The sequence below is a fragment of the Cladophialophora psammophila genome (genome assembly GCF_000585535.1).
Source record: "Cladophialophora psammophila CBS 110553 chromosome Unknown aczJe-supercont1.10, whole genome shotgun sequence".
Taxonomy (NCBI): Eukaryota; Fungi; Ascomycota; class Eurotiomycetes; order Chaetothyriales; family Herpotrichiellaceae; genus Cladophialophora; species Cladophialophora psammophila.
In genome coordinates this window covers 1,070,765-1,095,851 of record NW_006912931.1, presented here as the reverse complement: position 1 = coordinate 1,095,851, position 25,087 = coordinate 1,070,765, and the positions used below count along the sequence as shown (strand labels likewise).

General features: G+C 52.9%; 11 protein-coding genes across 11 annotated transcripts; 6 read left to right on the top strand and 5 right to left on the bottom strand.

The window, feature by feature from the left end:
• Positions 1 to 84: 84 nt before the first annotated feature.
• A1O5_07123 (uncharacterized protein) lies at positions 85 to 1,077 on the bottom strand (the record flags this gene model as incomplete). Its single annotated transcript, XM_007747712.1, has 1 exon — positions 85 to 1,077. The coding sequence occupies one exon, from the start codon at positions 1,075 to 1,077 to the stop codon at positions 85 to 87; it is 993 nt and encodes a 330-aa protein (XP_007745902.1).
• Positions 1,078 to 1,280: 203 nt separating this feature from the next.
• Positions 1,281 to 1,622, bottom strand: A1O5_07122 (uncharacterized protein; the record flags this gene model as incomplete). The annotated part of the gene is made up of 1 exon (XM_007747711.1): positions 1,281 to 1,622. One exon carries the CDS (start codon positions 1,620 to 1,622, stop codon positions 1,281 to 1,283), a length of 342 nt encoding a protein of 113 aa, XP_007745901.1.
• A 1,427-nt stretch (positions 1,623 to 3,049) lies between these two features.
• A1O5_07121 (uncharacterized protein) lies at positions 3,050 to 4,507 on the top strand (the record flags this gene model as incomplete). The annotated part of the gene is made up of 4 exons (XM_007747710.1): positions 3,050 to 3,147; positions 3,203 to 3,321; positions 3,373 to 4,296; positions 4,350 to 4,507. The coding sequence occupies 4 exons, from the start codon at positions 3,050 to 3,052 to the stop codon at positions 4,505 to 4,507; spliced, it is 1,299 nt and encodes a 432-aa protein (XP_007745900.1).
• Positions 4,508 to 5,994: 1,487 nt separating this feature from the next.
• A1O5_07120 (mannosyl-oligosaccharide alpha-1,2-mannosidase) lies at positions 5,995 to 7,806 on the bottom strand (the record flags this gene model as incomplete). Its single annotated transcript, XM_007747709.1, has 1 exon — positions 5,995 to 7,806. The coding sequence occupies one exon, from the start codon at positions 7,804 to 7,806 to the stop codon at positions 5,995 to 5,997; it is 1,812 nt and encodes a 603-aa protein (XP_007745899.1).
• Positions 7,807 to 8,240: 434 nt separating this feature from the next.
• A1O5_07119 (uncharacterized protein) lies at positions 8,241 to 9,440 on the top strand (the record flags this gene model as incomplete). Its single annotated transcript, XM_007747708.1, has 3 exons — positions 8,241 to 8,333; positions 8,553 to 8,739; positions 8,797 to 9,440. 3 exons carry the CDS (start codon positions 8,241 to 8,243, stop codon positions 9,438 to 9,440), a joined length of 924 nt encoding a protein of 307 aa, XP_007745898.1.
• Positions 9,441 to 9,644: 204 nt separating this feature from the next.
• Positions 9,645 to 11,106, top strand: A1O5_07118 (uncharacterized protein; the record flags this gene model as incomplete). Its single annotated transcript, XM_007747707.1, has 4 exons — positions 9,645 to 10,333; positions 10,389 to 10,514; positions 10,605 to 10,701; positions 10,750 to 11,106. The coding sequence occupies 4 exons, from the start codon at positions 9,645 to 9,647 to the stop codon at positions 11,104 to 11,106; spliced, it is 1,269 nt and encodes a 422-aa protein (XP_007745897.1).
• Positions 11,107 to 11,210: 104 nt separating this feature from the next.
• On the bottom strand, positions 11,211 to 13,060 carry A1O5_07117 (homogentisate 1,2-dioxygenase; the record flags this gene model as incomplete). The annotated part of the gene is made up of 3 exons (XM_007747706.1): positions 11,211 to 11,539; positions 11,639 to 11,993; positions 12,095 to 13,060. 3 exons carry the CDS (start codon positions 13,058 to 13,060, stop codon positions 11,211 to 11,213), a joined length of 1,650 nt encoding a protein of 549 aa, XP_007745896.1.
• Positions 13,061 to 14,072: 1,012 nt separating this feature from the next.
• A1O5_07116 (uncharacterized protein) lies at positions 14,073 to 14,977 on the top strand (the record flags this gene model as incomplete). Its single annotated transcript, XM_007747705.1, has 3 exons — positions 14,073 to 14,310; positions 14,417 to 14,752; positions 14,835 to 14,977. The coding sequence occupies 3 exons, from the start codon at positions 14,073 to 14,075 to the stop codon at positions 14,975 to 14,977; spliced, it is 717 nt and encodes a 238-aa protein (XP_007745895.1).
• Positions 14,978 to 16,112: 1,135 nt separating this feature from the next.
• Positions 16,113 to 17,211, top strand: A1O5_07115 (enoyl-[acyl-carrier protein] reductase I; the record flags this gene model as incomplete). The annotated part of the gene is made up of 3 exons (XM_007747704.1): positions 16,113 to 16,155; positions 16,208 to 16,290; positions 16,345 to 17,211. 3 exons carry the CDS (start codon positions 16,113 to 16,115, stop codon positions 17,209 to 17,211), a joined length of 993 nt encoding a protein of 330 aa, XP_007745894.1.
• A 4,036-nt stretch (positions 17,212 to 21,247) lies between these two features.
• A1O5_07114 (uncharacterized protein) lies at positions 21,248 to 22,594 on the top strand (the record flags this gene model as incomplete). The annotated part of the gene is made up of 1 exon (XM_007747703.1): positions 21,248 to 22,594. The coding sequence occupies one exon, from the start codon at positions 21,248 to 21,250 to the stop codon at positions 22,592 to 22,594; it is 1,347 nt and encodes a 448-aa protein (XP_007745893.1).
• Positions 22,595 to 22,953: 359 nt separating this feature from the next.
• A1O5_07113 (uncharacterized protein) lies at positions 22,954 to 24,760 on the bottom strand (the record flags this gene model as incomplete). The annotated part of the gene is made up of 4 exons (XM_007747702.1): positions 22,954 to 23,837; positions 23,890 to 24,262; positions 24,314 to 24,641; positions 24,702 to 24,760. The coding sequence occupies 4 exons, from the start codon at positions 24,758 to 24,760 to the stop codon at positions 22,954 to 22,956; spliced, it is 1,644 nt and encodes a 547-aa protein (XP_007745892.1).
• Between the last annotated feature and the right edge of the window lie 327 nt (positions 24,761 to 25,087).

The following is a 25,087-nucleotide window of genomic DNA, read 5'->3' as shown; positions in this document are numbered from 1 at the left end:
ACCGTCAACGACCTCAACACGCTCTCCTCGTCGTCCTTTGCGCTGCCACATCGGCCGCCCAAGAACTCTGATTGAGAGGGTTTCTCATTGGTCCTCATCCTTCCCCATCCGCTTATTGTAATCCTTCCAAAGAGAGCTAAACTCCACCTGCAATTCTGCCACCTCTGCCACCTTTCCGCTCTGAACGCAATAGGCCTGAATTTGTGTCAACCATTCAAAGCGCCTCAGACGATCCGCCTCATTCATAGGCAAGGGCAAGAGACTCAATCGCAACGCTGACCTGTAGTTCTCTGCGCTTTTCTCGAGAAGTTTGTCTTTGGCGTAGAGATGTCCGATGCAGTTGAATGTCCACATTCTGGTTTTCAAGAGCGGTAGCCCCTGAAGCCCCTCAGTCAGTTCTATCACTTCTTTCCGCAACCTCAAAGCCTCGTCAGGTTGCTGTTGTGTAGATCGAAGGTATCCAAGCTTGTAGAGCCTTGGCACATAGGTATCTTGAACCCTATCCCAGCCTTGAGGCGAGACCACTTTGTGTCTCAGCAAAGGCGATTCCTCGCCAATGTCACGGTATATCTCGGAAGACAGCAACGTCAAATGTAAAGCAGCATCCAGCAACTGCGAAGGCGAACCCTGTAAGTTTAAGATCGCAGCGTCTGCAGTGAGGCGCAACAGCCGAGAGCTGAGATATCGGGATATATGTCCCTTGGGCATGAGGTCGAGAATTGTCGTCACGATGTGATTTGGACCAAGGGCTTTTTGAGCCATTTCCGTGAGGCGACTCATGGCTTCCGACTGAAGATCTCCGTACTGAGACCATCCCCGTCTCGAGAAGCACGCACTGAATTGTACGATGATCTGAAGAGGCTGTGCCAGGAACATTTTGTTTGCGTTTGTGCAAGCTTCGTTGAGTATGCTGAGGGCGAATTGGTTGTCGTTGGTTAGAAGCTTGTCCAATGCTTTGTTGACGACATCGAAAACATCTGCTAAGCTGTCGGAATGGCTGTAGCGTGGAACCAGATCCGGCGGCTGGCTGAAATACAACCCGTAATAAGCGTTGGCTTGGATGAGGATAAGCTCCATAGCTCTGCTCTCTGGACTTTCCTGCAACAGTTCCCTCTGGAAGGTATCATGACGCTGACACGAGCGAGCGCCAATATACTGACTAGAGCCTCGTTCAAGCCTTGCATCTTGTGATCTCCATACTGACGAAGGTATGTGTAGTGCTGGAGGCTCGGAAGAAGAATGACTCTGGTGCTCATCAGCCAAAGGATGAATTGCAGGTTTCAATCGGCGACCATGCCATTGAATCGGACGCTGGAGCCTAACGGCTTTCCGTTCACTAGGATGTCGTCTGTTTCGCCATCTTGTTGCTGGATACAGGCATGGAGCTGTAGTTTCTGTTTTGCCGTATAGTTCTTTCGAATTCCCCATTCGTCCAGACGTTTCTTGTACATATGCTGCTCTGCATCAAAGCCATGCTGGGTTCTCATATGGTTTGCAACAACCTGTAAAGTGAGGTCACGATCCCAGTATAATTCAATACTTTCAGGCTTGAATTTGTTCCACCGCTCTTTTGGGATAGATGGCTTCCTTCTAGTCGACTCATTATCCATTGCGGAGGCCATGTTGGATTGTATACCTGTAGTTCACTAAAGTAAAAAGGAGGAGAGCAACAGATTCTACGGTTGCGTGGAGTCTTTTCAGCTGGTAAATCATGAAATTGTCGTGGCAAACTGTACACTACAACTCGTTGGGCTGCTGAGTACTTATATCGCACGCGAGAGTACCTCTGGCCTCCTCATGGGACACCTAGCGGCCTCCTGGATAATCTGCACTAACATGCTTGGAATCCCAGTTCCACTTTTGAGTTGGTAGTGGAAATACTCTGGGTCTGGACTCAACACCAATCCAGTGAAAAGATCGCCGATGGGAAGTCGTTTGGATTTGTTTGCGGATGCTGGAATCCTATTTAGGCACATGCTGCAAAGGCAACCGCGTTGTCCCAAATGATAAAAGCATCGCGTTTGACCAGGGTAAGACTACTTCTGCTAGTGGCGTCAAACAATTCGCAGATTAGCCAAGAGATAAAAGCACAGCCGTTGGACAGGGCGAGAGTACTTTTACTACAGTAGTCGCGGCGACTAGCAATAGGATAAAAAGTATAGCCGTCGGTCATGCCAAGAGTACTTTTGCTAGTCGCGGTAAATAATTCACGGATATAGCCAAAAGACAAAAGCACAGCCGTAGGCCAGGCCAAGAGTACTTTTGCTAGTCGCAGCAAATCATCCTCGGGATTTGGAGATACTGTGCGCATGTCGCAGGCCAGGCGTCCATTATTAACACGAGAGATAGCGAAACTCGGCATCCAGGATCCATGGACCAACAGCTTGTCCCCCCTTGAATTGTCCTGAAACATGGATGGTTCGCGCGGCCAAGAGGACTTTTACTAGCCTCAGCCAGCGTTTCTCGTATTCATGCATGCACAAGGCAATGGCGCTGTCTACCCCCGGTTTCTCTTAGCCCCTAATGAGTCACAAGGTAATGCTTACTTGTCAACCGACTAGATTTCGTGAGCCTGAGGGCCTGTGGCCTCAAATCATTTCTACGTGACAGCCGGATGGTGATGGGAGGCGAAACCACACTGATAGAGCAAGGTGGATAGGACTGCGAGTTTCGTGTTGCTGCACGTCTTCACTTGAGACGCGGCCGAAAGTAAGGGTTGGGGACTGTTGATACTGCTTCCGACACCTGCTGCCCGATCATGTCGGTCTGAACCGGGATTGTCTGGCCACGGTTTCTTGTTGGTCGGTATGGGCTCTCCATGGCAGCCTCCGCATGCAACCCGATCCAACTCCGAAGCATCTGTGCCATATTTCTGTGCATTACGGAAATAGAGAGCTCACCTCTGCTCCAGCCTCATCAACTATATATATCTGCTCCGACACCCACCCAGGTCTTCGTCCATGACCGCCATCCAAATCATCCCCTTCGATCAACTCAAGAGGTCAGAATATATTTTCCTTATCACCTTATTGCCAAGCGCCAGACAGCCATGGAGTCCAGTTCCAGCAGCGTACCAGGCCTTGCGCCAGCAAACTCTGTTGCGGAGCGAACACAGAAGCTGCTCAAGGAGATGGAAACTCGATACAAGTGAGGACTCTGATCTGCCAGTGCTGTGCAAACCCGTTCCTGATGCTTTGAGAAGAGATACTGGGTCGCGTGCGAACGTGGTTATCATTCTGGGGCGAAGCGGTAGTGGAAAGTCTTCTGCTTCAGAGGATCTCTCTGGCTCAGATGGTCACTCGCAACAGTCGATCGACTCTAGTATGTATATCCTTTAAGGTATAGCACTTATATTGCTAATTCTTCTCTCAGTCACTCAAAGGGTTCAGATTGTCAAGGCGGTAATTGATAAGAAGGACTTCTTCGTCATGGACACGCCGGGCTTTGATCCTGGGAGCGAGCAGAAGGTCTTCCTCGAGATCGTTCGTGGTATCCGTACTATCGGCCCGTTCGCCCAGATTATCGGCCTGCTGTACCTGACATGCATCAACCAACCGCGCTTTGATCAATTCGACCGAAAGTTGGTCCGCTTCATCCGTGCCTTTTGCGGAGACGAGTATCTTCCTCGCATTACTTTTGTTACCACTTTCTGGACCGCAGCAGGCCCAAGGCAGCAAACTACGTTCAACCAACAGCTGGAGTTTCTTCGCCGCAATTGGCAGAAAGCATTCGATGGTCAAGAACCAATCTTGTACCAACATGGACGAGAGTACAATCTTGATGGGCAGGATACAGGACGCTTTGTCGACTGGTTTGAGAACCGCGTCCAAATCGCCCAGTACGGCAAAGAGATGATCGTTCGCCGCTATGGGGAAAGAGGCACTCCAGAAACTTGCACCGCCTCTCCAAGAATTGTTCATGAGCTGAACGCCAATACTCCCATCCATGATACGCAGGCTGGAAGGCTGCTCGGAATGCCTTCGGCCTCGGCGTCATCGTCCGTCCCGAGTCCAGGTTCTGAAGAAGAGTCAACAAGACGGACTTCCTCAGCTTCCCACAGCTCGGATCGGCCATCTACTGACGAAGGACGACGACCGTCGGGACCTCAACTCAGTACAGGTAGCGATCCTCGAACGGAATCACAGCAGCACCAAGGCTCTTCAGTGGACTGGTCCCAAGTAGCTGCAGACGTGATTGGGTGGATTTCACGCAATGTGGAATTTAATGTCCATTCGGGTGGCGGTCGAAGGCATGAACATCCCTTGAACGGTGCAACGGCATACAACGGCCCGCTAGGTTAGTTGATACATGCATTGAACGCAGCGTTTGATTGTCTAACGTCTTGCTAGATATGAATTCTCCTGTTGACTTCTTGAAGATGATGGGTGAGGATTCGAGTTGGGAGGCCAGGTGGGACTATGGTGTCAAACATGGTATCAAAGGCGTCCCTGGGTCCTTAGAATGGGGCGAGGCAATGCTCGAGCACCTCCGGCGGAATTACGGGTAATGGCTAACGGGTCTAACTGCCAGGTGTGAGGGGGATGCGACAATCACTCAGACGATTTGAACAAGGAAGACACATCTGGCCATGTCCACCACGTAGCATCTTATGCGGGCTTGCTTTTATCAGAGCGACGGGGAAGGCAGGGACGCTTGATTTTGCAGGTGGTGACCAATTCTTCCAGCGTTTTTTTAGACAATCTATTTTTCTCAGACCCCAAAACTAGTCCTCTACCCCATAAACATTACATCAACACTCCTGCTATTAAGGGAGCAGAATACAGTGAGTGCTGTGGAGGATCTGGAAACCCCGGAATCGGAGCTGCTGCTGTGGGATGAAAGTCGCAGGGGCTGCAGAACCGATATGGCAACCGATAGAAGCAAATGCTAGAATGATGACGCGCATGGCTGCTGCTAGAAAAGAAGAAAGAAACAACAAGACAAGCGGAACATGACATTTCGAGGTTAGAAAGGAATGATTAGCAGGAGACAAAGCCGGAACCTTGCCTTTAAATCTCACACAAACATCCTCGTGATACTGCGTCCGACATGCGGTAGCAGAGCCAGTTGTACGAGCGAGCGATCCAGCCGTCACCGAGCTCACTAGGCCCTCAAGGCAGCTCCCAGCGAAGCTCGCCCTTAAAAAAGCCTTCGCATCGCGATTGCCGGCTCCATTTCTTGCAAGGTAGTCTATGCCAATCTTGTTGTGGATGGGAAGCTAATGACCCCATCTCGAAGAAGAGGACACACCTCCCCCGAGAACCTGGATGGTCCATGTATTCATTGCGACCCAACCTGGATCTAGAGCGTTATGCGTTGTAAATTTGGGAAAAGTCCAACGAGGAAGAAGCAAAGAGACTTGCTTGATCCGCCGCTATGAGTTCTATCGTGCCAAGAAGGAAGGCATTCCCAGCCACCAGATCTCTATTAATCTATCTGGAGAAGAATTTGTCGAACTGTGGTCTTCATTAGAGGTCTCCTGGCAACGTTGATTTGTACTTTCAATGAGAACAGTCCACAGCTTCAGAATACCATGTCGTAAAAGTTCTCCAGCTCCTGGTGTATGCACACGGTTCGTAGACACCTGGGGCTTCTGGTAGATGTGACATGTAGGACCTGACTTCAGGCCGCTACCATGTGAAGATGTAGAAAGATGGACGGAAGACTTTGATAGCCAAGATTGCCGTCGTACTGAGCCGATGAGGCATGAGATGCTGCGCGATGCTGGAGGATAGAGATCTGGTTGCCAGTGAGAGTCGTTCTGATGCTGGTTATGTTGTCATCAACTATCCGGCAAGCTCAGCTGGAGAAGAGTGCCCGTGCGCAATGACGCGAGTTTATCTTTCCGCCTAAGTCTGGATCTCATGCAAGTGCTCGGCATCCAGAGCTCCGTTGAATGTCGCCTTGAGCCCATGATCGACGGCATATCATGTGCTCGGTATTGTTGCTGTGCCCCATGCTCAAGTCGCATTGGCATGTAATGAATCTCTACGATCAGCTCGGACGTCGTAGTGGGTGCGCCTCCGTGTTAAAAACATATTCGTCTAGACTAATCAAGTTCGGTTCGCTGAAGATCAGATAGAAATATTTTAGCGTCTCGGCTAGCCAGAAGCTCTCCATTCGATTATCCTTGGGAGGCAAGCCGTCAATACCAGTGGCAGTAACATCAGAGACCGCAGCATTGGCGAATTCAGTCGTAGTGATGTTCTGAATCGACTGAAACATTTGCCACGCCTTCTCCTGGTACGTTCTGTCACCAGTAATGCGATACATGATAAAGACGCTTTCAATCGCTTCAGGTCGGAGAATGTAGCGACGATCATCGATGTCGGTAAAGCCTGGAGGAAGCCGCTTCTGAACGATGATGTCCTCGATGTTGCTATTTACTGATGTGGAGCCGGCACGCTCGAGGACAGCAGCGTCATACCTCGCGGGATCCCAGGCACAGTAAGCCCTCGAAGGGCACGGCAAGAAGTGTACGATTTCAGGCATGACGCCCCTGGGCATGTTTTCGTAAGCCCATATACACCCGTCCGTGAGTTTTCTACCGATCTCGACATGCTCGGAATTGGAGAAGAGGCGGCCACCCAAGGCAAACATACCGCCTGCAAAGCAGGTCAGATGTTGGCCTCTTGGCTCTTGCACAATGCCGTTGTCATCTACTCGAGCGTCGCCGCCGAATAGGATATCTGCACCTGTTGGAGTTGTTGGCCGGAACAACAGGTGCTCGATCGAGGCAGCCATAGACTGCTCATACAGCTTCTGGTACGTAGGTACCAGGCCTCCGAGAAGAGCGTATTCCTTGGCAAAGTACTCGTACAACGAGTCGGACATACCGCCCAGAGTAAAGCCCCCATCAAAGGTCATATCTTGCTTTTGTGGATTGACAACGACAGGCCAGAGCCCCGGAATCTTTGTCTTGGCTTGCTGCTGATCAAAGACTGTTGTGATTCTATCGATGGCATCGTACCATCTCTGGTCGCCGGTGAGTTGGCTAAGACGGGTAAACTCCACTGACAGTGAACCAAGTTCGGAGACGAGCATAAAATCAGGCGGGACTTGTTTCTCGACGCCAGCGGCAGCCTTCTTCCAGTCCCACCGGGTGATCGGCATGTGATTAGGAGTATCGAAGGCAACAAGCAGCATCTCCCCGACTTCAACGGCTTTGGTCAACAATTGTGTCTCGCCACTAAGGTCATAAGCAGCCAAAAAGCCCCCGAGATAGCGGATCGTGGTCTCGAAGATGTTGATCGTCTCGTCTGTAGAAGTCGAGAAGTCGATATCGACGGCAGCTACAGCAGCTTCGTTGAAATCATCCTTTAATTCCATGATCCAGAGAGTATCAAGGGCGTCCACTAGAGACGCAGCCCAACCACCAAACGTGTCACGGCCACCGCCAGATATTGGCGACAATTCGTCGCGCATCCAAGCCTTCTCATGATATGAAGTCCAACACCTTTTGAACGCCTCTTTGACCTGTTGCTGTCGGCTCAACCGCACCTCCGCATCCTGCACAGACTCAGGCGTAAATTGATGCTGCACCAACGGTAGCAGCTTTGGCTTCCCCGTAGGGACAGGATTTAGGCGTTGAAGCGGGTAATGCGTTTGTCGGGTTTTCCAGAACGAGGTGGGTGCTGATACACTGGGCTTCTCGTTAGGGGACGTGGTTTGTTGCGGACTTGCACTCGTAGGGCTTGACTGCGGTAGCAGCGCTGTAGCGCGGTCATGTAGTTGATATAACAGGAGCAATGCTGTGCCTGCAAGGGCGACAACAATCAGAACTCGACGTGGGGGAAGGAGAATCATATTCAAGAGTCAGTGCCTGTCGAACAAATGGACAACTGCAAATGCGTTGCCAGGATATGTTAACCATGGGCAGAGTGGCGGCCGTGAAAGATAAAGATAGTTCTGGGTTGAGCATCAGGCTGAAAATTGGCAGTCTTGACGTGGTGACGCTTTGGAATGATTTCGAATAAAGTTACCCAGAAGGCTGCTGCACGAGAAATTAAACCCTTTGTTAGAGCAGGCGCCAAACAAGGTTTGACGATCGCAAAACAAAGTTTGATAGGTGCGATATGCACCACGCTTGTAAAAACGGCTTGGTGAGTCCAATTTTGTCAACCTGTGTTCGGGGACTTGTTTCAGTATCCTTGTCGCTGCGTGGTAGTGGATCGTGCAGCGACGACGCGCTGTGTGACCTTTCCAAAGGGCTCGAACAGTTTGGTGGCAGGGAGCCCTTGATGCTCAACGCCACTACTTCCCTACCTGCGCGCGTCGCTGAGCCCATCATCGAAGCGACCCAGACATTGTCCGACCGCAAGATGGGCGCAATGGTGGTCATGACCGACGCCAGCAAGGCGCTTATGTTGACGCTAGACTGGGAAAGAAGTCCTTGAATACGGCTTTGCATCCCTCGTTCCACCAGGCTGACCTTTATCACCTCGTCATGCAAATTGCTTGATACAGCTGTGTTCGCAATGAGAACGGGGTTTCCTACAATCGCTGCGGCGACGCTACTTCTCAAGGGTCTGACAAAAGCACAAACTGTCTAGAATTCATGGATCACGCTCTCGCCGCCTGATTTTACCTCCAACCTTACAATCGGTGATTTCTACCTGCTCAGCTGGGAGTCTGATTTGACGAACGACTTTGCTCTGTATGCCCCCAGTGCGGATGCCAATAGCGTGGACCTCTGGATCACGGACTACAATCTTCATATTTACTCTCATCTCATCGCTGGTAAGTCATCGAAGCTATGAATGCCCACGCTTGCTAAGTATGCCTCTTTTTTCTCAGCCCGACAGAACCTCAACGTTATCACGTCCCTCTCTTGGAGGGTAGAAGTCCCTTCAGATGAACTCCTAGACACGAATCAATGGGTCTTTAGGTGGTTACCACAGGGTGTCAACTATTCCGAAACCTCTGAGCAAGTTTCTAGTCCAGGCTTCTTACTGCAGAACCTCACCGAAGCTGCTACTGCGACGACCAGCAGCTCTAACAGCACTGCCACTCCCACTGTCATCACTTCCTCTGGATCTTCTACATCGGTCACTGAAACCCACACATCCTCCGGAACATCGGGGGTTACGACCTCACGTGTCGGGGCAGGCGGCGCGAATAGCGCCACAACCACACCTGATAGCTCTACAGTATCCCACGGCCTGTCTACGGGCGCGAAAGCTGGCATCGCCATCGGTGCCATCATTGGTGCGGCATTCCTGCTCGGAGTCGGGTGGGTTTTGGCACGCAAAATAAGGAATAAGAACGGTGACGGCACTGGGCAGGCGCTGCCGACTGGATCGATAGACCACCAGGAGATGAAATCGGGTGCCTATATGCAGCGGCAATATGTGCCGACTACCAAGTCGCAACCTCCCGTCTCTGAGCTCGACTCGAGTCTTCCGAGGCCAGTTCCTGCGCATGAGCTCCCGGCACATTGAGCGCGACAATCGGCCATGGCAAGTCTAAGGCGAAGGAATGTGAGCCTTTAAGGAGTTGGAAATAAGTATGAATCTTTTACACAAGTTATCAACATCGTACTGGTCAATCTTAGTGATATGCTTTTTCCGCTCTTTGGCAGCATTGGATGGTAGGCATCTGTATTCCATGAGTAAGGTGAATCGAAACCAGGCCTCACATTCACAATGTCTCCCCATGCCGTCAGCAACCCAGTGCTTGATGTGATTATCGTGGGAGCCGGCATTGCTGGTCTCGCCGCTGCACACGCGATTCACGGCGCCGGTCACCACGTCACCATTGTCGAAGGCGCATCCGTTCTCCGAGAAATTGGCGCCGGAGTCTTGATCTCCAGCAATGCGACCCGCGAACTCATCCGCTGGGACCTCGAAGACGATCTGAAAGATGTCATTGTCCAGAGCAGGGTGTCAAGGGTGTTGAGATGGGACGATGGGAAGGTGCTGAGCGAGGTCAAGATGGACCCCAGTTTTGCGCTCAAGAAGTACGATGCACCTGTGTGGATGCTTCATCGGGCAGATCTTCATACGGTAATGCTGAAGAAGGTGCAGAGCTTGGGGATCGAGATCAGGCTGGGTTCGAGAGTGGTCGATGCCGACGTGGCCAAGGCGAGCGTGAGTCTGGCCTCCGGAGCCGTCTTGGACTGCGACTTCATCGTCGGAGCTGATGGCGTCCGGAGCAAGATGCGGGACATCATCTCGCAGACGCCGGTTCCCGCGATGCCTACTGGAGACTATGCCTTCCAGTTTGCCCTGGACATTGAACAGCACAAGGACGATCTGGTGATTGCGCCGTTGGTGGAAGGCCATACGGCAACTGCTTGGTGGGGACCAGGCAGGCATGTCATCGGCACCCTGCTGTAAGTGCGTCGAGAGCGATATCTACAAGAAGCGTTGACTGATCCGGCATGGCAGCCGCGGCGAGAAGCTCTTCAATTGCGTCGCAGTCTTCCCTGACGACGGCTCTCTCGGTGACGAGCACAAGCAACTAGGAGCAGACGTGGACGAACTTCGCCGGAACTTCAGCGACTGGTGTCCAGCGTCTGTCAAGTCTTCTCTTTTCCCTGATCCCCTCTTCATTGGCCTCTTCTCACGTTCGAAAACCCAACACTGACTGACCTACCCTGCAAGTGTCCGCACTATCCTCTTCCACGCAGACCCCGGCTCCATTGTCAAATGGAAGCTTCAAGACCTCGATCCGCTCGAGTCCTGGCACCGCGGGCACGCCGTCCTCATCGGTGACGCATGCCACCCCATGCTCCCCTAACTCGCGCAGGGCGCATCTCAGGCGATCGAGGACGGCGCCGTCCTGGCCCAATGCCTCGCCCACCTGCCCCTCGACCGCGTCGGTCCCGCGTTCCAGGACCTGCGATTTTCCCGCGCCACGCAGATCCAGCAGAATGCGCGCAGACAGAAGATCGAGAACCATTATCCGGACGGGCCGGAGCAGCAGGCGCGGGACGAGAGGCTCAAGGACCCGACGCAGGTGCGAGCGTGGCGGTGGGAGCCGGTGGCGGGCAAGCCGACCAAGAGTTGGAGCGACGGGCTGTTTGGGTATGATTCAAGGGCTGAATGCGACGAGTATTTCAGAGAGCATGATGCCAGACGGCTATTTGTAAAGCAGGCTGTATAGTCACGATACCTTGAAATGAACTGAGCAAATATTTATTGTCTTGCACATTCGCCTACAGCTGAAATCTGTATATACACGCGGGAGGGTCGTACTCCAACATTGTCCTACGCATCACTCTCGGGAAGAATCGCCTGTGCAGACACATGCACGGAAGTCCCGTTAACCCCTTCGGTCCCATTCCGCTCAGCTACGGTGACTCTGCCCAGAATCTTTTCTATCCGCTCGTCATCAAGGTACGCCTCGTCTTCGGCTTTCCTCTCCGCCTTCTGCTTCTTGACCCGTTGCAGAAGGGCCCGCACCTTGGGATCGGTGGAGAACTGATCTGGCACGGAGTCCCAGACTGTTGGCGGGGTGGCGTCCGTGGTGCTGTGCGCGCGGCTCCATTCGGTGAAGAGGAGGGACCGGGACGACTCGATCATGAACGTCATCATGCCTGTATGTATAGCTTGTTGGTCTACAAGCGTGGAGGAAGGAAAGAGAAGGTAGAAATGAAAACGGAGGTCGTCGCACAACTAGGTACAACTTCACTTACCCTGGAACAGGACCCTCGGCTCATTCCTCTTCTTCCTCCGCTCAGCGACATAGATGTCGCCGAAGCCGCCGTGTGCCGTGTGACCGGCCTCATAGACGCCTCCGCCCGGTCTGAAGTTGGCGCTCCGCCCGCCCGACGCGCCGTAGATGTTCGCAATGAACTCGCTCGCGCTGTTGCGATGGAAATACGGCAGGCGGAAGCTATTCATGGCGACATCCCAGCGCGGCCCGAACCAGATGAAGTCGACGAGCGGCACGTTGGGATCGCGCGAACGGGCGGTCAGAAGCGTCCAGATCGAGGGATCCGTATGGTCGACGGATGTGCTGCCTTGTGCGACGAACTTGGTCATATCGTACTGCAAAGCGGGAACGCACGCTCAGTATATCTTGGGTGACAGAAGTCTGGGTGGTGAGGGGCGAGGGCAAGGCTGACGGAAATCGATGTGTCATTACATACCTTGTAAGGCAAGCAATTGCCGTGCCACGCCGCAACGTCGAATGGACTGTGGTCCTGCATCAAGACATGGTACTCCCCGTTGATCTTCTCGACGACATGCCGCTGCTGATGTAGCTCCTCCGAATCGTCCATGTACGCGACAGGATACGCAAAGTCCCGCGCGTTAGCATTTCCATGTCCTCCAATCGGGCCCAGGTCCGGCAGCTCGAATCGGGATCCCCAGACCTCCAGGACGTAGCCTCGGGCCTCTCTCGTGCCATCCGCAGGGTTCAGGCGGAATTTGATGCCGCGAGGGACTACGCAGATCTCGCCAGGCTGGAGGTAGAGTTTGCCCATCTCGGTCTGGATGTCCAGGTTTCCCAGCTGGGCGACGATCAAGAACTCTCCATCTCCGTTCAAAAAAGCCCTCCGCGTCATCCGGGCGTTGATCATAAACACATGCAAGGCGAGCCCATCCCGAATGTTGGCATCCCCGGATCCACCCAGAGAGTGCAGGCCGTCCACAAAATCAGTCTCCTCGCCTTCCCGGGGAAGGTCAAAAGGCGCCCACTCGACCTGTGCTGGAATCATCTTGACCTTTGGATTGATGGCCAGGAAGCAGCTTTCCAGATGCGCTCTAGAATCGAGCACACCACCCTGGAAGCCGTGGTTCGCGACCGAGGGCCGGCAGCGGTACATGTAAGTGCTCGCATTGGCGGCTCTGCTTGCGGCGAAGGCGGAAGATGTGAGGCCTTCAGTGTACAAGTTAAACCGCGGGACCTGGGGGTGATTCTGCGCGACGGGCAATGTGCCTGGGATGATTTCACTTTGGAAGCGATTACCGAAGCCCCATAGGTAATCGTAGGGGTCCTCGACGCGCGTGGGCCTGCAGGTGTCGAGGTCGGTGTAGTGGAAGACTTTCTGGATGTCGATGGGCTCTTGTGCCTTCTTGGGGGTTGGTAGTGGCTCTTCAACGGATGCTGGCATCTTGTCGACGCTGTCGAATCCTCACGGAGGCCGTGCTATTCTCTCTCTCTCTCTCTCTCTCTCACACACACACATGGCAACATGACAGTACATAAGCCTCCTGGCCTGCATCCATCCCAGCCTGGGTGAGACAGTCACTTTCCTATTATTGGCACGGGGCAAGACTATGCCGATGGTAGTCCCTGTTAGAGACCTTCCAGGGCTAGTCGGCACAACATTGTATCTTGGGTATCATACCCCCGCATTCCTCGCCCCGCTGACCCACTCACCCCACCATGTGTCCCTTTCTTCGCCAGCCTCGCCATGTGGATGGCCGGCCTTTCGGGCGTTCGGCCGGAAAATGGGCATCCCATGGAGTGTCTTTTCTCATGACCATGTCTCGCAATGATGGAATGGGCTCAACAGACACTACGACTTACAACCAAAAGCGCTGCTTTATGTCAAGCGGTGTGGTTGGCAACAAACAATAGCTGAAGCGATCTCGACTGAACATGGAAGAGCAGCAACCATGCACATCAAGCGCAAAATCGCAGGTCTCTGCCCGGTCAGCACGGACAAGACATATTCGTCGGTAACGTAGTACAGTTCCGGCAAATACCTTACGGTGCTGTCACGCAGCGGTTCCAAAGATCCAAGCTCCTGGATGAGTGGTGCACGAAGTCTCTCGACGGCAGCCACTTCGGGTACGTAGGCGGTTCTGCTACGTCTGATACATCCTCAGTTCTCTCATTTCTCCCGTCCTATCACACGTCTCGGGCGCCTCCAGTGCCTATACGGATGCAATAGCCCAGTGTCGCCCACACCCGCCCTGGCGGCCTCTGTCAACCTCGTTGGCATCACCCTCCCAGCCGAAAACCCCATTCCTCCCACCGATAAATTCCTGTGTCTCAACCTTAACATCACAACACCTACACACAGTGCCCCTACCACGAAATTCCCCGTTCTCCATCCATGGCGGCGCAGCATGGGCGCCGGGTCTGCAGCCTAGCGTAACGGCCCTCCCCTCGTCCACATGTCCCTGGATATGGAGCAGCCGATTGTGGTGGTCACCATCAACTTCAGACTGGGGGCTTTTGGATTTTTGGCGTCGGCTGATCTTGAGCTGGATAACCGGAGATCAGGCGATGCTGGCGTGGGAAACTATGGGATCCACGACCAGATTCTGGCGTTGCAGTGGGTGAGGAGGTATATTGGCGCATTTGGTGGTGATCCGGAGCTGGTGACGGTGGTGGGTCAGAGTGCGGGTGGCAGTGAGTTCTTCAATCTATTTCTTGCTTTCCGCAGTCCTTGTTCCGATCTTACGCTCTAGGAGGAAGCGAAGTCCTGACGGGGAGAGCAGGCGTTACTCAGATACAGATCTATCGCGCTGGGCGGCGCATCAGGAACTCTTCAACCAGGCAGTGATCATGTTGGGCAATACCTTCCTCACGTCTCGTAGTCTCGAACTTCAAGAAGGCATATACCAGACGATCCTTGCACACCTGCGGACTCCCTCTGATATGCCAACATTGGACAGAATCCGACGCTTGCGGGACGTACCGGCAAATGAGCTGTTGGACGCGTACATAGCCACTGGATCTCCCCTACCGAATTGGCAAGCCACAGTCGATGGTTTCTTGCTGGATGAACTTCCCCGGCCTTCGAGGATTGGGAACCAGCAGTACGATGCGTATGTACGCAGAATCATCATCGGTGACTGTGAGAAAGCGGTAAGCTCTCGCTCCTAGTTCGCTTTTTCATTACCTTTGCTTGTCACGTCTGACCTCTGCGACAGGACATCATCTGGGGCCCGCGGAAATCGCAAAACTCGGCTGGACACCAGGCAAGATCCGCCACTTACTCTCTTCCTACTTCCCTGCCGAACTCGTCACGCATATGACTCTGTTCTACGATCTCTCGGACTTCCCCAACGAGTAAGCACTGTCCAGGCTGGAACCTTTCTGCACCGACGCAGAGTTCCGGCGCGACATCCACGAGATTGCAAACTCTTTCAGTGGTCGAAAAGCGTTCCACTATCACATGCGTTATGGAAATCCATTTCCGGGTCCGTTCCAGAACCTAACACACCACGCCGTCGACTTGCTCTTCCTATTCCAGACTTACAATCGCCTCTTGCCGGACAAGCTTGCAAAGGCAGCAGAGCAGATGGGACGGCACTGGAAAAGCTTCATCAACGGCGGGGATCCATGGCCCGCCTACAGGGAGGGAGAGAGTGCGATGTGCTACGGACTGGAGGAAGTGGCAATGTTGAGTCGGAAGGAGGATGACATGGGCAGATATGAGCGGCGGGAAAGATTAGGTGGCAGGGATGACTGGTCCAGGTGCAGTATGGCCATTCGCGGGGTTGCTCCGGCGGTATACACAGAAAGTGGGAAGGACTTTCGCCCTTGCTAGCCCAATTCCAGGCCTCCATCTGCATGATGTTGCGATCCATTGTGAGTCGATTGGAGGAGATGATAGATTTGATAGACTTTCAGAGAGGGTCGAGAGGTGTGGACAGACGCCAAAGACACAGACTATGTTCGGACCGGAGAAACGATGTTGCGGCCCGAGGCACCGAAGGCGGCTCCGGGGTTTGTCCCTCTCTCGCCCAGATCGGCTCCATGGCATCAACTGTGCTATATCGAAACTTTGAAGGTGCGAACATGCAAGGCTGTGGAGCTGCTTGCCCTTCAGAACGCTGATAAAAGCCAATGTCGTTCTCAATGATGAGGTGATCGATCGGCTAAAAGGTCGTCCGTCCGTGCTGTAACGGCCTTAAGAGGCAGCTTGACAGGTCACTAATTGCCTCGGTCCCCGGCTGTGTCGAGTCCCCCACAACTCTCTCTCCGTCTCCTGCGCCCGTCGTGTTTCGTGATCGCAACCACCTCGGGACAATTACCATTTGATATCTGAGGGTCGGCATGGTGTTCTGACTTATATTCGCTCTCTTGTCCCCTCTTGCGCTGTCCTTTCCTGTTCGGCCGTTGTACTGTACACAAGTTTGACTAGATCGTCGATTCCTCCATTCCCGCTGACTGCTTTCACGTACCACTTGACAACAATAGACACAATGGTTTTCAACACCGAACTTACACGCCGACTCGGCATCAAGGGTACATTTGGAATCGCCTATCTCTGCCAGAAGCCTTGCTAACAGCCGAGCAGTTCCTGTCGTCCAGGGTGGGATGCAATGGGTGGGATATGCCGAGTTAGCATCTGCTGTATCGAACGCGGGTGGTCTTGGAATTGTGCGTCTGTCTAGGACGGCTCGGCCAGGTTCAATAGCGCTGACCGGTTTCTAGCTCACAGCTCTCACTCAACCTACCCCTGAAGACCTGCGCAAGGAGATCCGAAGATGCAGGACCATGACCAAGAACCCCTTCGCCGTCAATATCACCCTCTTGCCCACGATGAACGCCCCACCCTACGGCGAATACGCTCAAGTCTGCATCGACGAGGGAATCAAGGTGGTAGAAACAGCAGGCAACTCGCCGGGTCCGGTCATCAAGCTGTTGAAAGGCGCTGGCATCATTATTCTACACAAATGTACCACCATCAGACACGCTCAGTCGGCGGTGAAACTGGGTGTGGATTTCCTGTCAATTGACGGCTTCGAGTGCGCTGGTCATGTGGGTGAATCAGATATCACGAATTTCATCCTGCTGTCAAGAGCGAGACAGTCACTGGGAGCACCGTTCATTGCCTCGGGCGGCTTTGCGGATGGCCAGGGACTGGCTGCCGCCCTGGCACTCGGTGCCGAAGGAATCAACATGGGCACCCGATTTATGTGCACTATCGAAGCACCAATCCATATCAACATCAAGCAAGCAATTGTGGAAGCCTCAGAGCATGATACCGAGCTTGTTTTGAGAAGATGGAGGAACACTTCCCGTCTATTCAAGAACAAGGTTGCACAGGAGGCTGTCGCGATCGAAAAGAACAGCACAACGGGCAAATTTGAAGAGGTGGCGCCATACGTATCTGGGAAGCGTGGGCGAGAGGTCTTCATCAACGGAGACAAGGACTTTGGCGTCTGGACTGCCGGACAAGTTATTGGCTTGATTCACGACATTCCCTCTTGCCAGCAGCTTCTCTCGAGAATCGAGAGCGAAGCCATTGAAGCCATTGAAAGGAGTCGGAAATTGTATCAACCCCAGAGCAGGCTATGAGGAGCGCTCGCATAAACCTCTCGGGTTTAGGCGTTTCGGGGGCAGATTTGAAGACGAAGACTTAGTCAGATATTGGGATTGTCCGAACACACTCCCAACAAAGATTTCAATGTCGCATCTAGTCGACTCACCTCAAAACATGTAATTAACGATGTGAGATGATCTGGATGATCATCTCGGGCGCCGAACGAACTGTCTATCCTGCCAAAGGTGAGCAAAGCCTGCTCGCACCTCACCCTGCCGTCCCATGCTCACTCCCGGCTCGCCCGAGCGAATGCTCTCCCACCAGAGAGTGAAGAGGTCAGCACATAATACGGAGTAATTATACCTCGTATGTATGGTGAAAGAACCAACCTCGCCGCTTTCGCCAGCTGCGACCATCCTCGGATTCCAAACCCCTTCACTCTCGCAGTTTTGTTTCGCAGCGTGCGTTTCAAGTCAACACCTCCAACAGTAACTTTACCCAAGAAGTTCTTTCATACGTATGGCAAGAGTTGTTTCCTTTTGGTAGCACGAACGACACCCCGAGGCGAGCAGGAAGTGACTTTGGGACGGTGGACGTGTTCTCTGAGCAGCACTGGCTTGAAATGGCTTTGAAACATGGGTGTCTGTTATATTTAGAGAGAGAGAGAGAGTTGTGTGCTACACTAAGAGGCTCTGAAATCGCCTTTTTGAAAGACTGCATATACGGGCGCGAAGTTCGCCGACCAGTGCTTGAGAACCAGGGCCTACTGAATACTGGGATCTCCTTCCTCACCCTGTTCTCTGCTTGTTCCCTAAGTCCCAAGCAGCAACATCACCTCGCCATACTACTACTGCTGCTGGCATTATCTTCTGCGCACGCCTGCACCAGAAGAATGAGAGGTCCACGGTAATTCACGCCAGGGGCAGAATGACTGGAAGCTACCTATAAAGCGCTATTACAGAGAACGTTCTGCCTCCAATCGGATCTCCGTTTTGGCATTTCACCACATAAGTAGAGAAGAAAGTCTGCATCGGCGATCAGTGGAACTCTCTCTCCTTTAGAAGATCTCTTCGCTCCCACTCACCGAGACAAATGTTGCGGGAAGGTAGACTGGGGTAATGACGCTGATCCTACGCATCACAACCGCTTCTCTCTGAGCCTGAGTGCTGACATCTTGCATATTAAGCGTAAGATTCTCCATCTTTTCTGTCGCCCTGGACAAAAGCTGTTACGGGATCTGGGATGAGCAGTCAGAGAGTCTGCCGCCATATGCTCACCTGACCCTTTCGATCTCCCGTGATTTGAGCTAGAAGCTTTGCCAGGAAGCATGGCATATTCAATTCATATATCGCATCGTTGACCCTTCGGACGAAATCCTCGACAGGGTCGACGACAGCATACGTCAGAGCAATCTGTTTCTAGGCCAGGTTTTCTTAGTGGGCTCTGATTTTGGTCAACACCGAAATATTCGCCTCAATGACCATCACCGCTTCGTTGATTTTCTCTTTGAAGTACTGTATTCCACGATGCATATCGATGAGATGTTCTGGCGGGAGGTTGTTGAGAGACGATCATCGCCGGTATGGTCTAGTGTGGGCGTTGAGTTGCAGGAGTTCTCAGTAGACCAGGATGACACTCATCTGATCCTACACCATTCTTCCAACCATTGGATGTACCATCTCCACGCGTCGGCTGCCCAGTCGAGTAGCAGTGTATGAACTGACAAACTAGATTTGAAACACTCTTCAGGAGTGTCGAAAGACCTATCCTCTCTCCGGCCCCGGGGTCCTCTGAGTTGTTCCACATTCTGTTTGAATCCCGCTTCGACCGCTATCATGAGCCGTAACGCCTTGCCATCTTTTTTACGTCGATTTGATGGTCGACAGCGTCTTGTTGGATAGTCCAGACTCTTGGGGGGATTTTAACACTGGGATTTTCACAGAACACCCTCTTCCGATTAAAGCATATCTCAAAGCCAAAACCACTTTCTCCCCAAACCTGAAATCGCCGTACTGGGCCGGGGACCGGCGAGGCTGGTATAACTGCGAAAACCCGTGTATCGCAAATCCCGTGCGCTAGTCTGTCTTCCGAAGAGATACAAAAAGATAGTCTGGTGCGACTTGATGGTAAATGAAGACGTAGCACATCCCTCACATAAATCGACAATGTGGACCTTTCTTCGTCGCAATGTCGACGGTCACACTTGAAGTTAGCGGGTCTAGGGGTTTTGTGTCTCCCAGCCACTCTCTCAACTTATCGTCGCTGAGAACATTCTGTCGTTTGAGCTCTGCCCTCGAGTCAGCAGAAGCTCGCCCAACCGCAATGTTTGAGGGATAGTCCGAACCTTGACGTGTTGTCGGTCAGATCTCGAAACGGAATGTTGATGGCAGCAGCGTCCTATTCAACCCAGTCTTGAGCGTGAGCATCCAAGAGATCCTTGTAGGATTACAGGAGAGACTTGCAGGTAACACTGTTGCGGAGGTTGGAGGGATACTCGGCAAGTTCGTCGTACGAATCTATGAACTGCGTTGTCAAATGCCTCGTGCCAGCTACCCCTTCCCAACGCATCCCAACATGAACGTCTTCCTAACACATAATGAACCAAGGCAACACGGAAGAGTCTTGTGATTGCGGTCAGGCTGAGGGACGCTAACCAGTCCATCCTCGTCAGAGTGCTGGCGCTGCAAAGCGAGTCCAAGGAGTGGTCATGTGCCAGGCGACTCAGCCACTGCGAAATGGGCGACACTCATCCAGCACTGCATAACAACACCCAGCACGACTCGGGCTTTAAACGGTGGTGAGGGAATCTATCTTACGCCTTCGGTAAATTCACAGCCTGGAAAGTTTTTGTTCAGCTACTCTCTGGGCGTCTCCCATGGCAGGCGATAAGCAGGAAACTCTTTGGCACATAGTTGTCACTCCTGCGCTGGATCGGTTTTGCAACGACGACTGCTAGACTGCGAGAAAAAGCTCGTAACACTTCGAGCTGATCTCGCCGCACTTGTGCGTTTGGGTAGTTCGGTAGGTCGGATGCTATCCATATTGAGGGAAGAACGCCTGATGAAAATGATGAGTAAAAGGATTCAACGCATGGAAGCGGCGCATAGGAGGCGACGCGAATTATGACAAGGAAGACGAGCCGGCAGATGAGGCCAAGGTCTTGTCAAGAATCATTCAACCAGATACTGACGAGACCTGTGTCACCAAACGAGTGTTGGGCGAAGTTTCGTGTTTTTCAGCCAGAGGCTGAAGGGGCCCAAGGGGCCTCACTAGCCTAGGCTTTGGCCTAGTGGCTGCACAGATGACTGGTGTGCGGGGCTCCAGAGCACTGCCGACTTGCGAGGTATTGGTGCTGGCACACGGCTGTAGGTAGAGTCAACCACAGGATTTAATCTCCTGGGTCGGGGAACTGAGTAAACAATGTGACTTGGGATGGACTCGCAAGGCTACGTCGCCCTTCTCTGGGGAAGTTCGAGGTGCGCTAACAGGAGTAAATGCTATCAACGTCTCAGGTTGATGACCTCCGATGTTTAACAGCTCCAAGACCGGGGTGGTGAGCTCAAAGCAGGGTTTACTCTGCTTCGGTACTTGGTAAATCCAACTACGATTCTCGGCACTGGGCTTTGGCTTACTCACTTCATACCTTTGCCTTGGGCCTCTCTTGGGGAAAATATCTAGGATCGAAACTTTGTCGCATATCGTTCAACTTCAATTGGTCACATGCGGGCGGAGGTCGTATAGGATGGGGATCTTCATGGCTCCTCCATCCTTCCATGCCGTTTTCATCGCCTTTTTGCCATACTCAGATCCCGCGTCCCATCAGGCGGCCCATATTATGGCAACAGAGTTGCAGAGATGGGTGTCTTCCTTTCTCCAAGGATGACCAGCGGATGGAATGCGGCCTTAGGCTGACCGGAGTAAGATGGTTACACAGTGGGCGAGCATTTATGTTGGGTATTGGAGGCAAGTTCAGTGAGGCAAATGGCGCGTTCTCAGGTTTAAAAGGAAAGTCTTGTCAGGCGTGGTATTTCCATTCACGGGCATATTCTCTCCTATTGATCACTCGCTACGATGGGAAGCATTGCTCGTCCTTCAAAGCCCTATTCGGTGTTGCTCGTGGGTGCAGGCATCGGCGGCCTCTCAGCAGCTATTGCTCTGTCGCGCAAGGGCCTGGACGTCACGGTGCTCGAAGGGAAACCAGAGCTGAATGAATTCGGCGCCAGCATCAGCATTGATTCTCATGCGGTCAGAGTGATTCAAAGTTACGGACTGGAGGAGCAGTTCAGGGCTTGCGTCACCGAGAACAGATATGCTGATATCCGGGATGGCGCAAACAACGAGCGCTTGGGCGCCATGTTTTTAAATGAAGCGAATAACAGCAACGTCCGCTGGGGTGCGCCCAAGTGGAGCATACATCGCGCAGACTATCAACAGCTCCTCGCCAAAGGCGCCCAAGGGTACGGCACCAAGATCTTGTTCGACGCCGAAGTCACCAGGGTCGATGTCGAGACCAACAAGGTGCATCTCAAAGACGGACGTTCACTTTCCGCCGACCTCGTTGTGGGAGCAGATGGTCTTCGTTCCGCGGTCCGCGGATCCATCCCTGCAACGGCCTCCGTCGAGCTGATCCCTTTCCACGAAAAAGCCTACCGTTGCACTGTCGACAAAGACGTCATGGCATCGAATCCGAACCTCAGCTGGCTGTTGACGCGAGGCGCGAGCCAAATATGGTTGATGGCAGGAAAATACGTCCTGTCTTGGCCCTTGCCGCCGCACAAGCCGTACGACGTTGTCGTCTGCGTCGGTGATGGCTGTAACGTTCCTTTCGGCTACTGGGGCATCAAGGCCGATCCAAAGCAAGTTGCCGCCGAGTTCGGAGACGCCTGTCCCGCGATAAGAGACCTGCTTGCCAACATCGGCCCTTGCGTCCAGTGGAGGCTAGCCGAGCTTCCTCCTCTGAGCACCTGCCGGAGCGAAAATGGCGGCGTGGTCCTCCTTGGGGATGCCTGGCACGCCATGCTCCCCCATGCCGGCTCCGGCGGCTCCTGCGCGATCGAAGACGGCGCAGTTCTCGGCGAATGCGTCGCCTGGGCCTGGGAAAACGCGCGGCCGATCGCGGACGCGACAAAGGCGTACGAGACGCTGCGCAAGCCGCGCGTCGAGCGCATCCAAGCCGCAAGCCACGACGGCGTGGTGTTTCTGAGCGGCGCCGACGCCGAGGTGCGCAACGCCTTCTTGGCCAGGCAGCTCGAGATCGACGAGGCCGAGTTGGCGCGCCCCGAGGCCGAAAGGAGCGCCCAGCTTCGTCCCACCGCGGACATCAATGCGCCGTTCCCGAGCCCGCCTTATCTGCAGTGGCTCTATAGCTACGACGCCGTCCAGGAGACGCAGAAGTATCTCGCTCAGCAGACACTTTAGAGCGGCAGGGATGGATCTGATGGTATTTTGACTACCTCCACCCGATAGTTTTTGTCGTCAAGGTACTTTTTTCTGGGGACGGTTTGCAAGAACTCATATTACGTTTAGAGATGGGGAAACCCTGATTTTGTGGGAGCTTGTTATGTACCTGTCGATTGCAATGATCCAAAAATTATTATATTACAACAAGGGTGCGAGAGATTTCGTACACATTCATCAGAAAATTGTCCCAGGCAATGTTCGCTCTCCTAGTCTTCCACGACTCTTGGGGTTTACAGATCCCCCGAATCGATCTCCTGGGTAGCGTCGTATCTCATTTCAGGGATGTAGGTCAGGCCGTCAGGGTTGCCAACCCTGTTCTAATCACGCATCCTTTGCATGGCCGTGTGCACGATGACCCTCCCTTCCATCCTCTGTCCCAGCTCGTCACTCCTAGGCTCAATGTCCCACTGGTCGCCGTTGACGACCGCCAGGACCTTGAGATTGCACCGCGCGACGTCGACCAATTTCACGAGCAGCTTGAACAACGGCTTCCGGTGGTCAACCCCTTTCACCAGATCGCAGCAGCGGTCTGCTCTGTCCAGGATGATCTGCACCTGCTCCGACTCGTCGAAGAGGTCGAGTGCTCGGAGGGCGACACGTTCGAAGGTGGAGAGTTTCTTGGTCTCATGATGATGGTTATGGTTATTTGCGACCTTTCTGTCCTGTGAGACCTGCTCGAATTGGTGTAGATTACTCAGTTCGGCGCGAAGTTCATCGCATCGGGCCTTGTTTCGGAGCACCACGCTCTTCTCGCCAAGCAGTTGCAGGAGGACGACGGAGATGGCACGGTAGAGCGATTCTCCTCGAGAAGAAAAGACGTAATACCCGTATAGGCGGTCCTTATTATCACCGTTGCTCAGGTCTGTAATCATGGTCATGGCGACTGGGGACAACCAACAATGGTCCAAATAACGGATGCTGCTGTCATTGTGACCGGACAGGATCAAGAGGCATGAATGTTTCGAATTGCTCCAGGACTGATACTCGTTGCAGGCGCGGAATGCCTGGAGGCGTCGACCCTGCATCTGCTCGAAAAAGGGAGCGTTGAGATGATCGTCGTCGTACAAAGCTCTGCGATATTGTTCTAGCTGTTTGCGATGGTTCTCGCTCGAGAAGCTCGAGAGGTTCATATGTTGTTGGATTTCATTGAGTATATGGTTGTCTTGTGCCTTTAGCAGCTGGTTTACCTCATCCTCCAGTCCTGCGTATCCTTGTTAAAAGTGCTGTGAGTTGAAGGGGTAGGGGGTACTTACTCAGAATGGTTGCTTTCTGCTCCAGATTCAATTGTTTGATCAGATGTATGTTCTTGTCGAGTAGCTCATCGCATATCCGTCGTATCTCTAGGATGACCTTCTGTGTCTCTGTAACCTTCTCGTGAAGATAGCTGGGCGAGCCTAGAGCCCTAAACCACCTACGAAATCCGCTTCGTTTGTAATATTGCGTTGCTTCGATACAGAATTCGATAAATATCTCGTAGGCAGCCACTATTCGACCCTGAAGCTTGATGTCTAGCTCATGGTTGTCGTTGTAGATATGTCTGTACAGATTCAACCCAGGCAGGCGATCGTTGATCTCACTGATAGCTGATGCGAGCGATGTTTCCATCTCATTCTTGCTCGCAGCAACCTGTCGTTGACATCAGCTCACTCTTGGAAAAGCAGACAGAGGTGGTCTCACTGCCAAGAGAACGGAGATGGTCCCTATAGCCATCCCACCATATGGCGCAGCAAAATTCTTCACGACTTCAACGATCGGCGAGAAATCTTTCATGAAGCTGCGGGCCACGGACGCTGCACTTTGGTAATTCTTCGACCACAGCCCGCATCCTTTTTCGTGGCCGTCTTCGAAATTTTTCCTGGCCTCGACAGTCTCTTCCCAGAAGGCATAGAACTCTGCGGCCGACTTGATGTTGACAGCATTCTTCTCAGTTCCCGAGAAGTTCTTGCTCGTTGCAACAATTTGCTTGAATCTGGTTTGCTCATTCTCCGAGCATTCTATTATTTTCCTAGAAAACGATGGCTCCGTTAGCCGAAAAATGGACATTCATGGCAAAACTCATACTTACAGATCCTTTTCAGAGAAGCGCTTACTAGTGGTGGAGGGGGTTCGAACTTGAGACGACATGGCGAAAGTTGGATCTTCACGAGTGCACAAACGGAGCCGCAAGATTCAGCCAAACAAACCTAGAGGAGACATTGCAGACATTGAGGCTCTGAGGCATCTGGCATGCTGATAGAAGTGTTTATCAGCCCACTAACCTGACAACGCTGCCTGCCGCGCAGACACCCAGGGGCCGGTTAAGCGGCTCATGATCAAGGTCTGTGTCTGAGTCTTCAGCTAGGGGCCTCCGCCTGGACCGCTTTGCTGAGACTGGAAGGCGCTGGGTAAAACTCCTGCACCTCGAAGCATGTTGGAGTCAGAGAAGGGAGGACGCTGGTGATTTGGGCATTT